The 17,353-nt window shown below is 40.1% G+C and overlaps 1 protein-coding gene across 3 annotated transcripts in view; it reads left to right on the top strand.

The window, feature by feature from the left end:
• FANCM (FA complementation group M) overlaps window positions 1–17,353 on the top strand; it is an 80,658-nt gene that overhangs the window by 31,712 nt on the left and 31,593 nt on the right. For all 3 annotated transcript variants that reach the window (XM_087746925.1, XM_087746924.1, XM_087746927.1), the window contains 5 exons: window positions 90–218; window positions 745–846; window positions 5,362–5,555; window positions 6,220–6,426; window positions 9,572–9,809. In XM_087746925.1, the coding sequence (XP_087603051.1) occupies window positions 90–218; window positions 745–846; window positions 5,362–5,555; window positions 6,220–6,426; window positions 9,572–9,809 (870 nt within the window). The remainder of the gene's footprint in view (window positions 1–89; window positions 219–744; window positions 847–5,361; window positions 5,556–6,219; window positions 6,427–9,571; window positions 9,810–17,353) is intronic.

The following is a 17,353-nucleotide window of genomic DNA, read 5'->3' as shown; positions in this document are numbered from 1 at the left end:
GCTACTTCTGAGAAAGCTTGTCTTCTGGATAGCAAAAATTATGTTCACTCCGGAGATTAAATACTAAGGTATTTCAACTTTTTACAAAGGGTTAACCCGTACGAAAAATGAACTTGGTCGTAATGAGGACTTCATGAAGCTATATCAGCAGCTTAGAGACATGTTTTCAGACACATCTCTGGCTTCAGCGAATGGAAATGTTTACAAGAGTAAAACAGGTCAGTATTTCCCTTTCAGGGACAGAATATTTACTTTCTGTTTAAATGAAACAGTAGATACCTCTACATAGTTTGTAGATGCAGGCAGCTATTTGTTGTGATACACTCAGCTAGTACTCTTTATTCCAGATTGTTTTCCCCAGACTCTTATTTATCTGTCTGTCTACCTACCTACCTACCTATCTATCTTCTCTCGGTGGTTTTAGCTACCTTCAAACAAGTTTTCTGTGTTTGAAGTTTTAAATTTGATTTAAAATGAAAGGTTAAAATATTACTGTTTGACTATATATATCTTTTACAGTGTGACTGTAACAAAAGTAACAACACTTTCTCAAAAACTGGGTTTAACAAATGTGGTTCCATAAGTAGTTTACTGATTTATTTGTTTAGGTGAATGCAATTAGAACTAGCGTCAGGAATTTGTATGTCTGACTCGGGGAATTATAATGGGAGGAAATGAAGTTCACTAAACCTTCATACTTGTTGCATGTTTACTCGCATTTTTAATTGCTTTATTTCCTTTCAGTGTTTGAAAATAAAAAGGAATTTATCTACAGCCATCCAAAATTAAGGAAATTGGAGGAAATTGTAATAGAACACTTTAAATCCTGGAAAAAGGGATGTTCTGGTAAGTACCAACAACTCAAAGAAAATGTATCTGAACAGTTGAACCTGTGGATGAAAACAAGTAATATCGTGCTGATTCATTTCGTAATTTATTCAAGTGCTTCTTTGTTGTCTTGTACGTTTGTATATCTTCTGCGTGGAAAAGTCCCCTTCAGAAGAACTTTACTATAAAATTTCTTTAAGAAAAAACATTCTATAAGCTGTCATTATTAATTTGATATAAACTGTTCTACCAGCTTAGTAAAACAGTGATAGTAAACTCATTCCTAGTGCTACTATGTCTCATGATTTTCATAGTCACATCATCTCTCAGCGCAGTGCTGCCATCACCTCCTGCAGAGTTTGGTGCAACGTACTTATGGAGCTTAAGGATAGAAGTTCTGATACCCAGCCTGTTGCTAAGAATGGCACACTGAGGCATGGATTTGAAGTTTAAAACCCTCAATTACCTTCATCTTTCTCTCATTCTTTACTATCTTGACTGAAAGGGAGAACAAAAATACTTCATACAGTAGCAGGAGATTATGAAGCAAAATATTTTGAACCATTCAGACATCTCTGGTTTTAGGAAGTTTCAGTCTCTTGATCCAGTCGTTGCTTTTGGAATGATGGCATCAGTAACAATAATTTTTTTGTTTGTTTGTTTTTTGCAATTTCTTCACTTTTTTCCTTGTCTGTTTGGATCTTTGTGCTCTGTGAAGTTCTGATAATTTCTGACCTGCCCTTGTGTTTTGGTGGTGGGTGTTTTTGTGTGTTTGTTTGTTTTTCTTAGACACTTGATTCTTAGAATACACTTTCAATGACTGCTACTTTCTAGTAGCAGTCTAGGCAACTTTAAGTTTTCTCATTTCTGTTTTTGTTAGTTTATAATATGACCAAATGCATTTAATCAAATTACTTCCTTTTTCTTTTTTTTTTTTTTTTTTTCCCCTTTCCATCCATACTTCTCTCTGTCCTCCCTGCCTCCCTCCATGCTTCTGTCTTGTTTCCTGTAACAGCAGCTTTCTAAGCTATTGCCTTTTGTTTTCATATTCTGTATTCTGTACTGGAGTTACTTTAACTATGTTTCATATTTAATGCTCTTCCATCTTCTTTTGATAGCATGGATTTTGCTGTCATATGAATCCCGTCAGATATGTTTTTCCTTGCAATGTCGGTCAGACATGTCTCTTAATATTACTAACAGGTAATTAATATACAAGTGTTTTGGTTTTGTGTCTGTGTGCATGAACCTCAGAAGTGAGTAGGCATGAGCCGTAAGTCTTTACTGTTATAAATACAAAATTACAGTAACTGTGCAAGAAGAAATACATAATCTTTTATAGCATAATGGGCAAGGTATGGTAGCATATCTAGTTGTATCTTGAGCTTGGTGTGTTAGGTTTTCTTGCTGTCCTTCCTTGCTCCTGATCCCTGTAACCTCCTTTATCCTCATAACTAACATGCAAGGCAAAGCCATGGGGAATATGAAGCAGTGTCCTGAACACAGTTCTCTAGATGCATGTAGTTTTAAAGCCAGTACAAACAACTGGTCCTGAAATCTTTGTGTATAATGCAAGGCTAGAAAGCACTTTACAGTTCGCAGCCTGATCACAAAGTTGGAGGCGTTCTAGTAACTTAGGGAATGTAGTAAGCTCCAGCTTGTGTCTCCTAAGCTCGTGCATCTCCAACCCAAATGCACTGGGCAGTTGACAGAAATAGCGAGACACTGAATTTATTTATTTACCTTATTATTCACTGTGTCACAGCATCTCTGATGATACCTTTTGAGCAATAACTCAAAACCTGTATTTGTACCCTTACTCCCTGTTTCTTGCAAGTAAACTCTAAATTCACACGTACACAAGTAGCTACACCCTAAATTCTGGTTTTGGACTCTGACTGAATAGAGTACACACCCGTGTCCTGATTTCTCCCTTCTTCAGACAAGAATTTGTCATAAGTCTGTCAATAAAAACTTGAGTACTTATTAAGATTCCAAACATAATCGCATGTATCTCTGCTCCATTAGAAGGCTCTGAAATAAAAGCCTAGATCATTATGGGAGCAGTGGAAAATACACTCAGCATTTGTTTCAGGAACTCGTGCAAGTGTGTAGTATCTCTAGGGGAAAAAAAAAGAAGCAAACAAAACCCCTGAACTTAACTCTGCTTTGTTCGAATTACGCATTACTGAACTACTCTGAATCATAATTTACTGTGTTCATGCGTGTGTAATTTTTAAAATGAATAACTACTTCTGCAAAGTATTTTCCTTGAAAAGCACTGCATTTGAGACAGAAGAGGCAAGTATTAATAACCTAAGTCATTAGCCACATCAGGAACAACACTAGCTCTTTTTCCTCCATCTGAAATGAAACCTCTCGTATGAGAACTCGTGGGAGCAGTGCCAAGTTGCCTGTGCAAACTCTGCACCATTTCGAACTAGTGATCATCCAGGTTAAGTTTGAGCTCCCTGACCGCGTAGCTATTGCCCCTGCTTTGCAAGATGCGCTTGCCAGCAATTCAGGTAAGTGCAAGATACATTCTGGCCAGCCCTTAAGAAATGTTGGCTCAGCATAATGAGCTTCTCCCAGCTAATCTTCCATACCTGGATTACTTGTCAGATTGATTATGGGCTGCTAATGTCTTGAATTTTCTAAGTCTGGTTTTTGATAAGGTCAAGGAGGTAATGGCAGCAGTATAACGTTTTTTACAGTACAGGGACAGCTGCCACAAGAGACCATTATTGCTATTCAAGTTATGAGAATATGCTAAAAAAAGATACAGAATTTATTGAGAATAAAGTTAGTGGAGGAGAATAATATGGACTCATGTAAGTAGGATATATCCAACCTGCACTTATTCTGAAATATATAGCTTGTCTGTCTGCTCAGGATGGCAAATTACGCAGAACACATTATATCAGTGTTGCAATTGTCAGGTTTCTAGCTAAAAATATTGAATCATATTCACCATTTCATTTCTAGGCCTGTGCAGGACCCTGCACTTGGCCTTGTTGAACCTCGTGAGGCTCACCCAGGCCCACCTCTCCAGCCTGCCCAGATCCCTCTGGATGGCATCCCATCCCTCAGGCGTGTCTGCTGCACCCCTCAGCTTGGTGTCATCTGCACACTTGCTGAGGGTGCACTCGATCCGCTCTCTATGTCACTGATGAAGATATTGAACAGCACTGGCCCCAGTACGGACCCCTGAGGGACACCACTCGTCACTGGTCTCCATCTGGACATTGAGCCATTGACCACTACCCTCTGGATGCGACCAATGGATCCAGCCAATTCCTTATCCACCAAACAGTCCGCCCATCAAATCCATATCCTTCCGATGCAGAGAGGAGGATGCTGGGGGGGACCGTGTCAGAAGTCCAGAGAGATGACATCCGTAGCTCTTCCCTCCTCCACTGATGCAGTCACTCCATCGTAGAAGGCCTCGAGGCTGGTCAGGCAGGACTTGCCCTTGGTGAAGCCATGCTGGCTGTCAGTAGCGGGCACGTTGTTTTAGTACTTGGATGGGATAAACAGAAGCTGACTGTTCAAGACTTGCATGTTGCTTAGATAGCTTTTACTTGTGCCCATGAAGGCAGATACCCTTATATGTTTAAAAAAAAAAAAAAGGGAAAAAAATGGAGTACCCAGGAGACAAAATCTGTGATGGTATAACATAAGAAAACGGGCTTTTGGTTGAAGACGCCTTGCTAAGAAACAGTGTAGCAATGCAATTATTTTTCCCTTTTCTTTGAAAAGGGACAAGTTATCTCTGCCATTGAAATGAGAGCTATAACCAGTTGTGATGACAGATCACTCAGAAGCATCAGATTATGGTATTAAGGGAAGTTTTTGCACATTTCTGCTGTCATGAAGATCCTAAGGTGTGGAACTAGAGACAACTCTGTAGTAAATCGTAGAAAGCTGATATGTATCTCTTTTACTCCACTATGCTGTATCCTAGCCTAATGGTAACAGTGGTTTTTATTGCTGTATGTCGCTAACCTCGCCTAGCTCTGGGCATTTAAGTAGCAGATTTAAAAGTCACATTGTAGGCTCTTTGCGAGAAGGCATCTTAACTTTATTTCAAGACACTTACCATCAAACCTGAGCTTTTCAAAGTAACATTAGTAATGGTACCTCAAATATAAGATATTCTCGCCATAGTTGGTGTAAATTCTCCAAAATTAGAATATTGCTTTGATTCCAAAGAGGAGTTGTTTGAGCAGGTGTATCTCAGAGCATTTTCTGGGAGGTTGGCCTAAACAGGCTGAGGGGCTTCTAATTGTCAGTTTTATCTACTGTTTTTTTGTAATTTATTTACTTAGGTTTTTTTAAAATGAAATTTATTCTGAAGACAATTTCTTTGAAAAAATCAAAATGCAGTATACTTGGACAGAATTTTCCTGTTAAGTGAGATGAGAGCTGTGGATGTGCAGCTTATGGGATGACCTGTCCTTACTTACTTTTTTTTTTATTATTATTTTTAAATTATACATAAAAATGCTTTTCTGGCTTTTTAAAATTAAACAGATCGAGTCATGACTGAAAGCACATCTGTGGACGGTGTGGATACCAGAGTGATGATCTTCTCATCATTTCGAGATAGCGTGCAAGAAATTGCAGAAATGCTTTCCCGGCTCAGTCCAGTTGTTAGAGTAATGACGTTTGTTGGCCACTCCACAGGAAAGAGCACAAAAGGCTTCACACAAAAGGAACAACTTGAGGTAAAGAAAAGATGAGACTTGTATGAGGAAATAGTGATAAGGAGTATTAATTGTGTAACTAACTACGTGAGTACCGCTACAGATTGTATGGCAGTGACTGAACTTTAAAGTGTCACTAGTAAATTCCTATGTAGTTCAATTGCTTTCAGAGTATCCAAAATTACACTTACTGAACAGAATGTATAAGTAGAAATATTTTATATATTTACATTATAGTAACAGCTGCTAACTTTTATATATTTGAAGATCTGGGCAAATATTCAAATACTTGCTTAGGGGATTTTTTTTTTTTTTTTCTTGTAGGTAGAAAAAATAAGATATAGCCTTAAGTTTTGATCTAGCAAAGTTTAAAAAACAAAAACAAAACCAAAATAATTAATTGCAAAATTGGGAAGATCAATTTTAGAAGAATGCCATGGTTGGATTCAGAATAAGGTGTGCTTTCTTTCCTTTATTTTAGAATTGAAGAGTTGATATGTCGATAACATTAGTGCATGGTATTTGATCATGAGGTAGTAGCTGACAAATTCAGAATGACTAAGTTTTGTAGTCTTAAAATGCAAATTAATTTTTTCAACTTCTCTCTGAACCTAGAAAAACTGCAAAGGGTGTATAAGGGTCTTTCTGGCTAACCTGTTAAATCTAATTTTAATCATTTATTCAGGTGGTAAAACGCTTTCGTGAAGGTGGGTATAACACTCTGGTCTCTACCTGTGTTGGGGAAGAAGGCTTGGACATTGGAGAAGTTGATCTCATCATCTGCTTTGACGCTCAGAAAAGTCCAATTCGCCTTGTGCAGAGGATGGGCCGAACGGGGCGCAGGCGGCAAGGCAGGATCGTTGTCATCCTCGCCCAAGGGCGGGAGGAACGGGTGAGTGTGTAGCTTTCTTCTTCCTGGGAAAACAAAATGACTTGTTTCGTCTGTTCCAGGAAACAATGTACTATGCATTAAAAATCACAGCAACCCTGAGCACTCCTAGCAACATTTTAGCGTCACTACAGGAAAGTTTAATAGCCCACAATATTCTAAAAATATGTGCGCTTTCTCAATGTGAAGGGCTTCAAGCCTTTGTTCTTAATAACACTTATTTTGTAAATACAGAAAATACAGGGTTTTTGTCGAGGGTACAGAACAACATGTGGAAGAGGTAGGGATGGAGCTGTGAGAGCAGGAGGGCTGGCAGCGTCTCGCTCTGAACTGCTGACGACACTACACTCTCAGACAAGTACTTAGTGGTAGTAGCAGACTTGCGTGTGAGGCTGAAGAGATCAGCTTAAGTGGAAATCTACTTTTGCTAAATTCCTGAACCTCAGCACTCAACTCAGAGTATAATTAATCGTCTCTGAGTGCAGGCTGCCCCTTGGGAAACTAATGTACCAGCAGGAATGTAAGCCGGGAGCCGGGAGAACCGATCTTCAGCTGTACCAGCCCACTGCCCAGCTTCATCCCGCAGCCGCGCGATTGCCAGGTCTGACCCAAGGACGCTGGCAGGGCAGGGGTTAGGCAGGAGGAGGCAGGGCAGTCCCCGTTGACATCACTCGTGGGTGAAATGGCCTGCAGAGTAATATGAACTTGTATCGGTACAGGTTCATCGTGCAGCCCCTGTTGGAACGCAAGCCATTTTTAGGGCGCACCTCGCTGTTCTGGCTGAAAATTGATTTTGTTCTTTGCTGGTCTTGTTTACTTGCGAGGTTGGTTCTGAGTTGGATCGGGTTTCACGACAGAGAAGTCTGAATCTGTGTAAGCTAGTTGTAAACCCAAAATTTCAGAGTCTTGCTATTACTTCATTTATTGCACTCAATGTTGTGCATCTGGTTTAAATTTGTACGTAGCAGGGACTTAATTCTAAATGAGGGTCCACAGAATCCTGCCTGAGGGGAAAAAAAGCTGCTTTGAAGGGATGAGAGTTAAAAATGATAAAAGTGAATGGTGTCTGTAAATAGATCTTTTCTCATGCTGCCTATGAAGACTGATTACTGCTGAAAGCTCTGCTTTGTAATGGGATATTAAAATGGTCCCTTAAATTCCGTGGAGTTTCACTTAAGCAGTTGGATTACTGGGTTCTTCAGATTTTCTCAGAAATCTTTGAAGCAGAACCTTCCCCCAGGTAGGACAGTAATTTTATATAATTTTTTTTTTTGTTTTGAGATCATGAAATAATTTTAATTGCCAAACAATATTAGCTTTATTTTTTTGATTTTGCTTGGGGTTTTTTTTGTGTGTGTTTGGGTTTTTTTTGTGGTTTTTGTTTGTTTTGTTTTGTTTTTTTATTGAGTCTCCTTCCAGATCTGATAATGTGGAGATTCTTCCCCATCACATAACTTGCAGCTAAGTAATTAGTGGTCTCATATTAATTTGTGGGAATTTGTTCTTCTTTTTTAACAAAATCAAGCCACTTCATGTCAATTGTAAAGCTTTTGAATAAGTTTTATTGGGAAAAATTGGCAAATCTAGGTCTAGAAGTTTGGCGTTTGACAGGAATTTCTGTTGCAGCAGCGTTTATTGCTCTGTTCCGGCCCTCTGCTCCCCACGTGTGTCCCCGCGGGTTCAGCTGTCCCACGTGGAAGCACGCTGCGTCTCCCCGGTGCAGCGCACGTCACACGGTTGCACCCTGCTAATGCCCTGGGTTCTCTGAGCATTCGGCCTATGAATCTTCTGCCTTTATAGTTCGGCCGTGTTCCGAGGTGTGCTGTGTTTAGATCTGGGTTTTTTAACATCTTGTGACAGCTCGGCTGCATGTGCACCCGCCTGGAAGGGGGCCGGTAGCTGCAGGTTTAAAGCGATACAAAGAGAAGGGCGCAGGGGGGCTCAGAGGCTCTCAGGCTTCTGTCAGGCCAAGCTGATGCACCCTGTGAAACAAAGGAAAAGGACACATACTGTCTCAGTAACAGTAAAGTAACAATTCTGTTAAGCAATGAATTTGGTAATGCAATTTTTTTTCCATAAAAAGACTTTATTGCCTATTCTAGCATTAAAAGATATTTATTGGACTGCCGGAGGGACGGTATAATAGAGCTAGCCGTTAACCTCTTCCAATTTTATTCGGAGAGCATCTTTTTGTGTCTGTCTCCTCTGATCCTGGCTTCCAAGGATCATCCCTCTCGGAAGAACATAGCTGCCATACTGTCGCACTCAGAGCACTTAGTCTGCCTAACGGGGCACGCTGTCTCCATCAGAGACCTGGAGAAGAGTATTAGGACAAGAAATGTTCAGAGGAGGGACCAGTTTCTTTCCTTAGTTTCTCCATTTTTGTCTTGGTTTGCTGTTGCACAATAAAAATGGAGTGTAATTAAAAGGGCTTGGAGCGTGTATGGCATTAACAAATAATCTTACCCCTTTTTTTTCTTGACCTCCTTTCTTTTGTTTCTGATGTAATCTAATTTACATCATCCCTGTATGTATTGCAGACTGTAAATTCCCCCAGGTAAGGGCTGTGTCTCTCTTTCTCTCAAGCGCTGTGCTTACTTCTGATCTATTTACAGAGCGTAAAAAGCTGTACATTGTTTTATATTTTGTATTGTTTGCAACTCAAAGAACGATCACTGTTCTTTGGTACTTCCTTGCTTTTTGTTACGTTTGCTTTGAATGTTTTACCTAGGCACAAACCGGTGATAATTCAAACTTAATTTGCCTTAGATATTTTAGTATGGAAGTTTTTCAATACAGCCTTTTTGCTTTGTTGTTTTCATCTATGTCCTTCTGTTCCTTTGCTCTCTGCTTTGGTTACCATAACGTGGAGGCATACTGGAAGTCTTGAACTTGCAGTTCAAGAACGTGCACAAGCAGTTATGCTGATCTAACAGACAATATTCACAGAACAGGGAATTTGGTTGGCTGTCAGGGCCATATTTTTGGTTTAGTTGTGTTTGGGGAAGAAAAGAAAAAACCCAAAAAGCATTTTGATGATGGAGCACAAAATAATGAGAAAGCCCACAGACTCAGGTGTTCTTTTACTTTTGATCAAGTCATGTGAAAAAACAATCCAACAACCTATGATTTACCCTCTCTTTTACAGACTTACAATCAGAGCCAGTCTAACAAAAGGAGCATCCACAAAGCTATTTCAGGAAACAAAATGCTTCATTTTTACCAGCATAGCCCACGTATGATTCCAGAAGGCATAAATCCAAAGTTGCATAAAATGTTTATTACTGCTGAAAAATATGAACCAAGCAATTCCAGAATGCCTTCCAAAGAGAGAAGAAGATCTACTTCCCTCCAGCGTAAATCTGCTCTCTTTTCCTGTGTCACCGGTAAGAGGATTATGGTGTTTTTCTAAGCACTGCGTAAGCTGCTATCTCATGTTGTTATATTACAGCATATCAAAACTGCCTGCTCACGTGAGTTTTGGGTCTAGCAAACATGTAATTTCTGTCAGCTGTAGCATTTCAACTGTGACACTGTGCTGACTGCTGCTTTGGTTCCTCATCCTTTTCCTTTAACGTCCTCAAATCACAGTTCTGTCCTTAAATATCTGTACTTCAAATCAGACATTTGTTTCATCTTTCTCCATAGAGCTTCTCGTGGAGTCAATGACTGAAGGTCAGAAACTCCAGCTACAAACAGAAGAGGCAAATGTTAATGATGTCTTCTGAAGGCTCCGATATACCTATGTCAGGTGGCATGATTGTCACTTAAATGTTTAGTGATAATTCTATACCAAATCTGGTTTTGAGCTTTAACAGTTAGGCTTAGTGTTTTCATTAATACAAGAAAAGTATATCTTATACCTTTGTAAGTGACAATAAAACAGAAATGCTTGAAAGCGAAAGGGTTTTGAGGGGGGGGAAAGGAGAAGTCAAGGGTAGGATATTTATGAATTGCACACACCCTTGGGGGAAAATTAACCTAAAAAGAGAAATGGCTCTTTAGCAGATGCAGTTACATGGCACTGAAATGCTCAGTAAACTGAACAAAATTATAAGATAGGAAGAAAGAGCTGAGTTTTGTAAATACTTGAAAATTGTCATGCTCGATCTCTTTGGTTAAGTGGTTTCTGTAAAGACCAATAGCAACTTCTTGAAAGAAGAAACTTCTGAAAGCTTTGAGAAACTTCAGATTTCAGTATCTGAATAGTTAGACTTTAGAGTTCGTGGTTTTTAAATGCTTCTGATCACAAAAGTTCTTAATATCAAAATCTATATCTGATCTCTTTCCAAACAAAATCCAGGGCAAACAAAAGGCTGAACATAGAAAGGGGAAGCGAGCTACAAAATCATGCAGAAAAAAATGAGCTTCCCCTTTGGCCTCCAAACCAGTTCATGCTGTCTCCCATTTTGCAGGGTAGAAATGTAACGGAGAAGAATTAGTATCAATAAATCGGTCTGTAGATGCCATCCTCAGCCCCAGCTCTGTGTGAGTGTGAGTGTGCGTGTGCTGCAGACACGGCTGAGGCGCGGCTGCGATGATGCTCCCGATCACGACGTTTCCCGTTATGCCTCTGGAGCCTGCTGTAAGGCATGCTTCTCTGGGTTTTGTGCGCAGCCCAGCTGGCAGACAGTGAGGAAAACCAAGGATGGAACAAACAGACACAACTTGCAAGAAAATAAGCAGAGCAAAACATGGAATTCAAATAATCATTTTAGAATGTTTGTAAGTCTGTCCTAGAAAATAGAAATGAGAGGCAGTAAGTGCATAAAGAAGATAATATGCTGAACATATTTCCTGCTGAGGGAATAGCACTTCAAAGGCTGTAATTACCAGGTTCCTTTTGTGTGAAATAGGTTAGCAGCTGCCACAATTGAAGTACACAGTGTGCGTGGAGGTCTGTCCCTTGCCGAAGATGAACAGGATTGACTGCCCGTCTTGCAAACAAGTGTTACATGAGTGCACGTTATTGAGCACCAGCTTTGTGTTGAAGTCCCCTTCATTACTGTATGCAGCAAGTGGCTGTTTGTGATTTTAATGATATTCAAGATAAATCTCAAAAAGAAGAGAAAGAAAGGTCTTTATTTTTTGCATTTTCTCCTCTCCTTATTTCAGTGCCCCCTTCCACTTCAGAAAATTGAAAAAGCTACCAGTAATAAATAAGCTGTGTATGTTCTTATTTATGCCCTTTTACTTTTCATTTATTCTTGAGTTTCAGTTGATCTTCAGGTTTGTCCACGGAAGAATACATGTGCACAGAAATGGAAGTATCATGGGCAGAAGTATCGTAGTGATTTCAAGCATTCTCCTCCTTTTCTAGTCAAAATTAAGTATTTCCTGTTCTTCTTAATTCGATTCAATTTCTATTAATTTTACACTATCCTTCCACTTCAAAAACGCTTTCACAAATTTTAACTGTTTGTCAGTACCAGAAGGATACATTATTCTTGTCTTGCCCCATCACTAACGCAGTGTGTTCTTCAGTTGTACGAGCTTTTCTTCAAAAAGTACAGCAACAAGAGCAAAAATCCCATTACTCGGCAGTCCTCTTATATTGTTTCTTCCAATTTGAGATTATTTTCTCTCTCTTGTTTTTGATTTTTTTTTTTTGGTGTTTTTTAAAAGAGTTTACTAAAACTGAGTAGCATATTAGTAAGGGCAGTAAAATCAAAAAGCATTTCATAAAGAAAAGTTTTGCACTTAAAGTGGCTTGGACTCAGTGGAGGAAAAATCTCTGAACAGATATCTTTGGAGACAGCTCGTGTTTTTTATGCTCATCTTTTTTTACTTTATAAAATGAGAATAGCTATCCAATAAGATAATTGAAATGGGGAAATTGCTGAAAGATCTGGATAATCATCTCTACCACGTCTATCTTTGCAAGTTCTCTGCCAGTCTCCCCACTCTGTGAGAGGTGTGGAACCACAACAGGCATGGCAAAAAATAGCGAACGTGCATTAAAATGTGCTCTTCCCGTACCCGGTTGTTCCTGGTAGCTGAATGTCATTTCAAGCTATCAATAATTTCTTTCGTTTTTCTTTTTGCATTGCATTTGTCTAGATGAAATCTCATTTTGTTAATTCTTCTTCTCCTGGTTCTTCACAATTACTCTACTCCCCCCTTTTCAGACTGTATCAGTTTGGAGTTGTCTGTAGCTGTGGTTTTGTTTGATTTTACAATTTCACATTATTTCTTTAATTGCTGTTTTTATCCTAACGATGCAACTTTCTTTTACTCTCTTTTTCTAAAATACTCTGTAGTCTTTAGACCTTTGTGGGTTTTTTATACCTTTCCAGTTGCCCCTGCCGTATAGTTGTGGCAAGGCCTTTGGATGGCTGATAAGTCTTCTGAGCTCATCTCCTATTTGAATTAAACATGCATGATAATGCACATTGCCTTCTTGAGTGGTTCTCAGCAAACTATGGAAATACTGCAGAAGACTGCTGTTTTCAATGTTTATTTTCTTTGAAAAAAGCCAGTTAATCAAGGATGTGTTTATGCATATGTACTTCAGTTCCTTAAATTCAGATTTCTTGTCCTGACAATACCCGTGTAGTTGTAAGGCACAGTGCTTTGTGTGCTGCGCTGAGAATAACACACTTTACATCTGCCTTGTACCAGCTTCGTCTTGTCCTGCTTTTCTCAGTAGAGAACCGTCTTCATCTGATTCAGACAACGTCTGGCCTTTTGCTTCTGAAAATTCAGTCGCCTGCCTGCTTCCTTGTGTATATTTATTTTTTATTTTTTTTTTAAAGGGTGTTTTACCTTTGCCTTTCTTGGGTTACACCTTTCATTGTTTTCAGGATGATAGCTACACAAAACTTTCCTAATAAGGTGGTGGGTTTTTTTAACTTATTTCAGCTACACTTATTTTGAATTATTTTTTTCAGCCGATGACATGGCTTCTCCAAAACACCAATTACATTTTCTTCTGTAGCGATGCCTTCCCCAAACAAGCCGCTTGTGCTGTGTATGGGAGCATGAATATCCATTTCAGTCCGGCCAAAAGTGGCCTCAGCAGCAATATTGCTCGTTGCTTTACCCGTCGTTCTTCCCTGCCCACATTCACACACCTCCAGTAAAGGTAGTGTTAGTCTGCGTCGGTAGCACATAACTTCGTAGGTAAACCAGCAGAGCCTTTGGACGGTTGAAAATTTCTTTTGCACCAGCAGCTTGCTTCATGGTGAGAAGAGGGACAGTTATGACAGTGGTGGCTGGCTGTACTGTCCTGGTCAATACGGTGCTTCCAGTTCCTTCTTTCTTGCCCTTAAACAGGGGTTATTCCTCTGAGAACTGACAAATTCCCTGCTAGCTACAGGCTAAATCCACCCTCTGCTCCCCCTCCGCGCTACTTCTTGCTCTCCTCCCAGTTCAAGGGAAAGGAAAATATTTTGGTTCTGGAGGAAAACATGGAAAATAGCATTAATGATTTTAGTGGTATGTTTGTCTTTGGTAGTACATCGCATTTGTAACTCATAAAATGTTCTTAAAGATAATTACCCTTAAAATGAGCGTGTTCTACTTCACGTGAATGGGAGACGCTGTTGCCAATTACTAAATTCAACAGGACATGGTAATCATTGAATCATGGAGTGGTTTGGGTGGGAAGGGACCTTCAAAGATCACCCATTCCCACCCCCTGCCATGGACAGGGACATCTTCGACCAGATCAGGTTGCTCAGAGCCCCATCCAGCCTGGCCTTGAATGTTTCCAGGGATGGGGCATCGACCACCGCTCTGGGCAACCTGGGCCAGTGTTTCACCACCCTCGTCGTAAAATACTTCTTCCTTATATCTAGTCTAAATCTCCCCTCTTTAGGTTTAAAACTGTTACCCCTTGTCCTATTGCTACAAGCCCTACTAAATTCTCAACTATGTATCCAAGCAGCCTAATCATTCTCAAGGAGGATGGGAATTTTCTTCTGTAAGAGCTAAAGAAGAGCTGCTGGTACTTTGCAATTACTCAGTAGTATACAGGTTAGCTTTCTACGAAACACCGTAAAAAGCTAGAGCTTACCTGTAGGATATTAATGAGATGTGTGTGGCTGGTGGTGCTTTACATTCCCTAAGTGAGTCTGTCCACCAGAATGTAAACTTCCTACCTTTGCTCTAATATTATCTATAACAGTCTAAGCTATAAATTGAACATATACTAGTGTATATGTTATTGTTCATTATATATTTCTGTTAATCTAGTCAATGTATTTTTGAAATTTCTTTGGATCTTTTTCTTAAGTTTGCTTTTAGCTTTGAGAACTCTTCTTCATCCCCACAGTGAGTTTTAGTAATCTCTGAATTGTGCCTTTGTGTAAAAATGAAGCACTTCATAATTTGCAGAACTGATAGTATTCTATTCAGCCTTAATGATTCCCGATCAGTACAAATACATGGCTATTTCCCTGGGCAGCTTGCCTGTATTTTAGCAAACTATTATTTCAGAGTGCTCTGCAGAACTCTCTTTTTCCTTCTGTTAAGAATGGGGTCTTGAATTTGTAGTTTGTGAACACTGAAAATATAAGGTGGGTTTTTTGTTTGTTTGTTTTTTGTTTTGTCTTTGCTAGCCCTTAAGTCTGAAACTGTATTTTACTTCTACGCTGGCAGCAGTCATATTTGTCTGTGTCCCTGTTTCTTTCCATCTTAGTTAGGTTTCGCTTGAGGTGAAACGTCAGTCCTGTCAGCGCTTAGGGTGTGTTTCCTCGGCTAAGATGAGCACAACAGCAATGGAGAGGGTTAAAATATTAAACAGTAGAAGTGAGAACTTGCAGAATTGTTTGCTTTAAGGTAATTTTCCTTCAGTGTGAGATCTGCTTTGGTTTCCCTCCCTGTGTAACAGCAACTAGGTTGTATCACTGAAAAAGAGTTTGAAAGCAGACTTCAGCTCCTGCTCTCCTCCCTTAGCCAGAGATAACCGTGCATTTGGGTGAGATGGTCAGACCTTTCCCCGCACTGCGGAAATTATTGTTTCTGGTGAAGGGAGCCGCTGAGCAGCCTGTAATTTGGGCATTCACCTGCTGCCTGCTGGACCATATTGCTCTTCTGCTTTACCAGCCAAGGGGATTCCCTTCCATTGGCCTCTCGCAGGGAGATGTGTTGTGCTTCCTCATGTACGGAGTCCATGGTCTTGACAGCCCAAAGTATTTATTCTGCTCAGAAACAGAAGCTTAGGACCTCTGTTATTGACCCCAGAGCTTCGGGATGTATCTGTTACCTTTTGCCAGCTGCTGGAGGCCTTCGTGCCTGTGTGATGTTGAACCATGTATTACTTAGGCAGATGGTATCGTAGGATCCTCTTGTCTTTGTCAAAGGAGTTGTCCTCTGGAGCTGTAACACAGAGAACTCAAGTCATCCGTTGTTCTCGCTGTTTCCCTGGATGTGTCTGGATGACAGTAGTTCATCACCTGAGGTGTTCGGGAAGGTTACGCTGTCTGGACAACCGTCTTGAAGAGCACGAGGGAACCCAAATTAGATCTGTTTGTCTACAAAGTTTTTTGCTGGTGCCTGCTTTTTGCGAACAACTTGCTGTTTGAAGATGCATTCTTGGTTCCTTGGTAGGCCATCTTTTTGCTTCTTGCTTATGAAGATAAGTCTTAAGTGAGGCAGTAGAGGTCATTTTGGACGGACCAAGGGCACTAGGTTTTGCTTACAACTGAGGACTCTTTCTGGCCTTTCCTTTCTGCCTCGTCCAGGCAACACTGTCCAGAACTCCCTGCTAATCCAAGATGGGCATGTTCTGTCTTGATGTGTGGCTGCTGGGTATTAACCGCTAGAGCAGACCTAATACTGAGCTGTTCTTATAAACAACAGGAAAGGCTGTGCGGTATGCTTTTCTGATAAGTGTTCTTAATTTTCTTTTCCTTCAGGTTTCTCTTTTTTTTCTACTGGGTCCTTGGACTGTGTTAGCTATAAAGGAGCGTAACATCTCTTAGAGTTGAGTCAAAAATATTTTAGTAGCAATATTGATCTTCTGGATTTTTTTTTAACAATGGCCTTAAAATTCAGTGTTGGTTAGTTTTCTCCAGCTGTGAAAGACTTTTTCCGAACGGGACTTGAACCTAGTACTCTGGACTCTCAGGGATCTGTTTTTGAGTCTCTGGCAAACATTGTCGCACCATCCTGCGGAGACAGAGTCTCTGGCGATTGTAATTTGAGAGGATTGAGAGGTGCAGGCTGATTCCTCTTACGTGGCATTAATTCAGAATAGGGTGTTGGCTGCAGATTCATCCCAAATCCAGTCTGCAGAGTGATTGTCAAATTAACTTAATTATTTTTCTCCAAGCTTCGTACATCTGGGCTGAAAGCAATCACATTCTTAACACGCTCTTAACACTGATTCTTTGGATGCTCCTTTGCTGTTCACACTGATGGCTGTTTTGAGGGATTTGGCATTGTTTTGGGTAGCGGTGGTATCAAGGCTTGCTGTCAGACTGCCAAAAATGACTCCATTTCCTCTTGGTCACTGGAGCGTACTCGCTCAGAGCCAAGCAGCACCAGGGCGTTGTCTTCAGTAAGCTGCCATATGAGCACGTGTTTTGTTTTTATCTCGCATTGGTGCTCACAGGTGCCCTATGCTTCCCACTTGCACTTAGGAGTCTAAATAAAACTCATGAGCCTCGTTTTTCTTTCCCCGCTCCTGGGGAGTTTTCATAGTACTTTTGTTCCTGTCCTCTTACTTATCTGCATGTCCTTAATAGAGGAGATCGATTCAAAAAATGACTAACAAATATTTTTGTCATAAGAAATTAATGTTGCTTGCCAGTATTTAAAGAGTAACTTGGAAAAAAAAATGAAAGGGGAAAAAAAAAAAAAAAAGCTTTTACTTATTTGCAGTTTCTTCCTCTGAGACATACGTTTAGAAATTTAAGCCATATGCTTTCCCTATTTGCTATACTGTCTTCAGGGCCTCTATTTATATCTGTCTGTCTAGCTATAT

This window comes from Nipponia nippon, unplaced genomic scaffold (assembly GCF_047370975.1).
Source record: "Nipponia nippon isolate SJK-2023a ecotype South Korea unplaced genomic scaffold, ASM4737097v1 scaffold_11, whole genome shotgun sequence".
Classification (NCBI taxonomy): domain Eukaryota; kingdom Metazoa; phylum Chordata; class Aves; order Pelecaniformes; family Threskiornithidae; genus Nipponia; species Nipponia nippon.
This window is presented reverse-complemented; position numbering and strand designations above follow the sequence as displayed.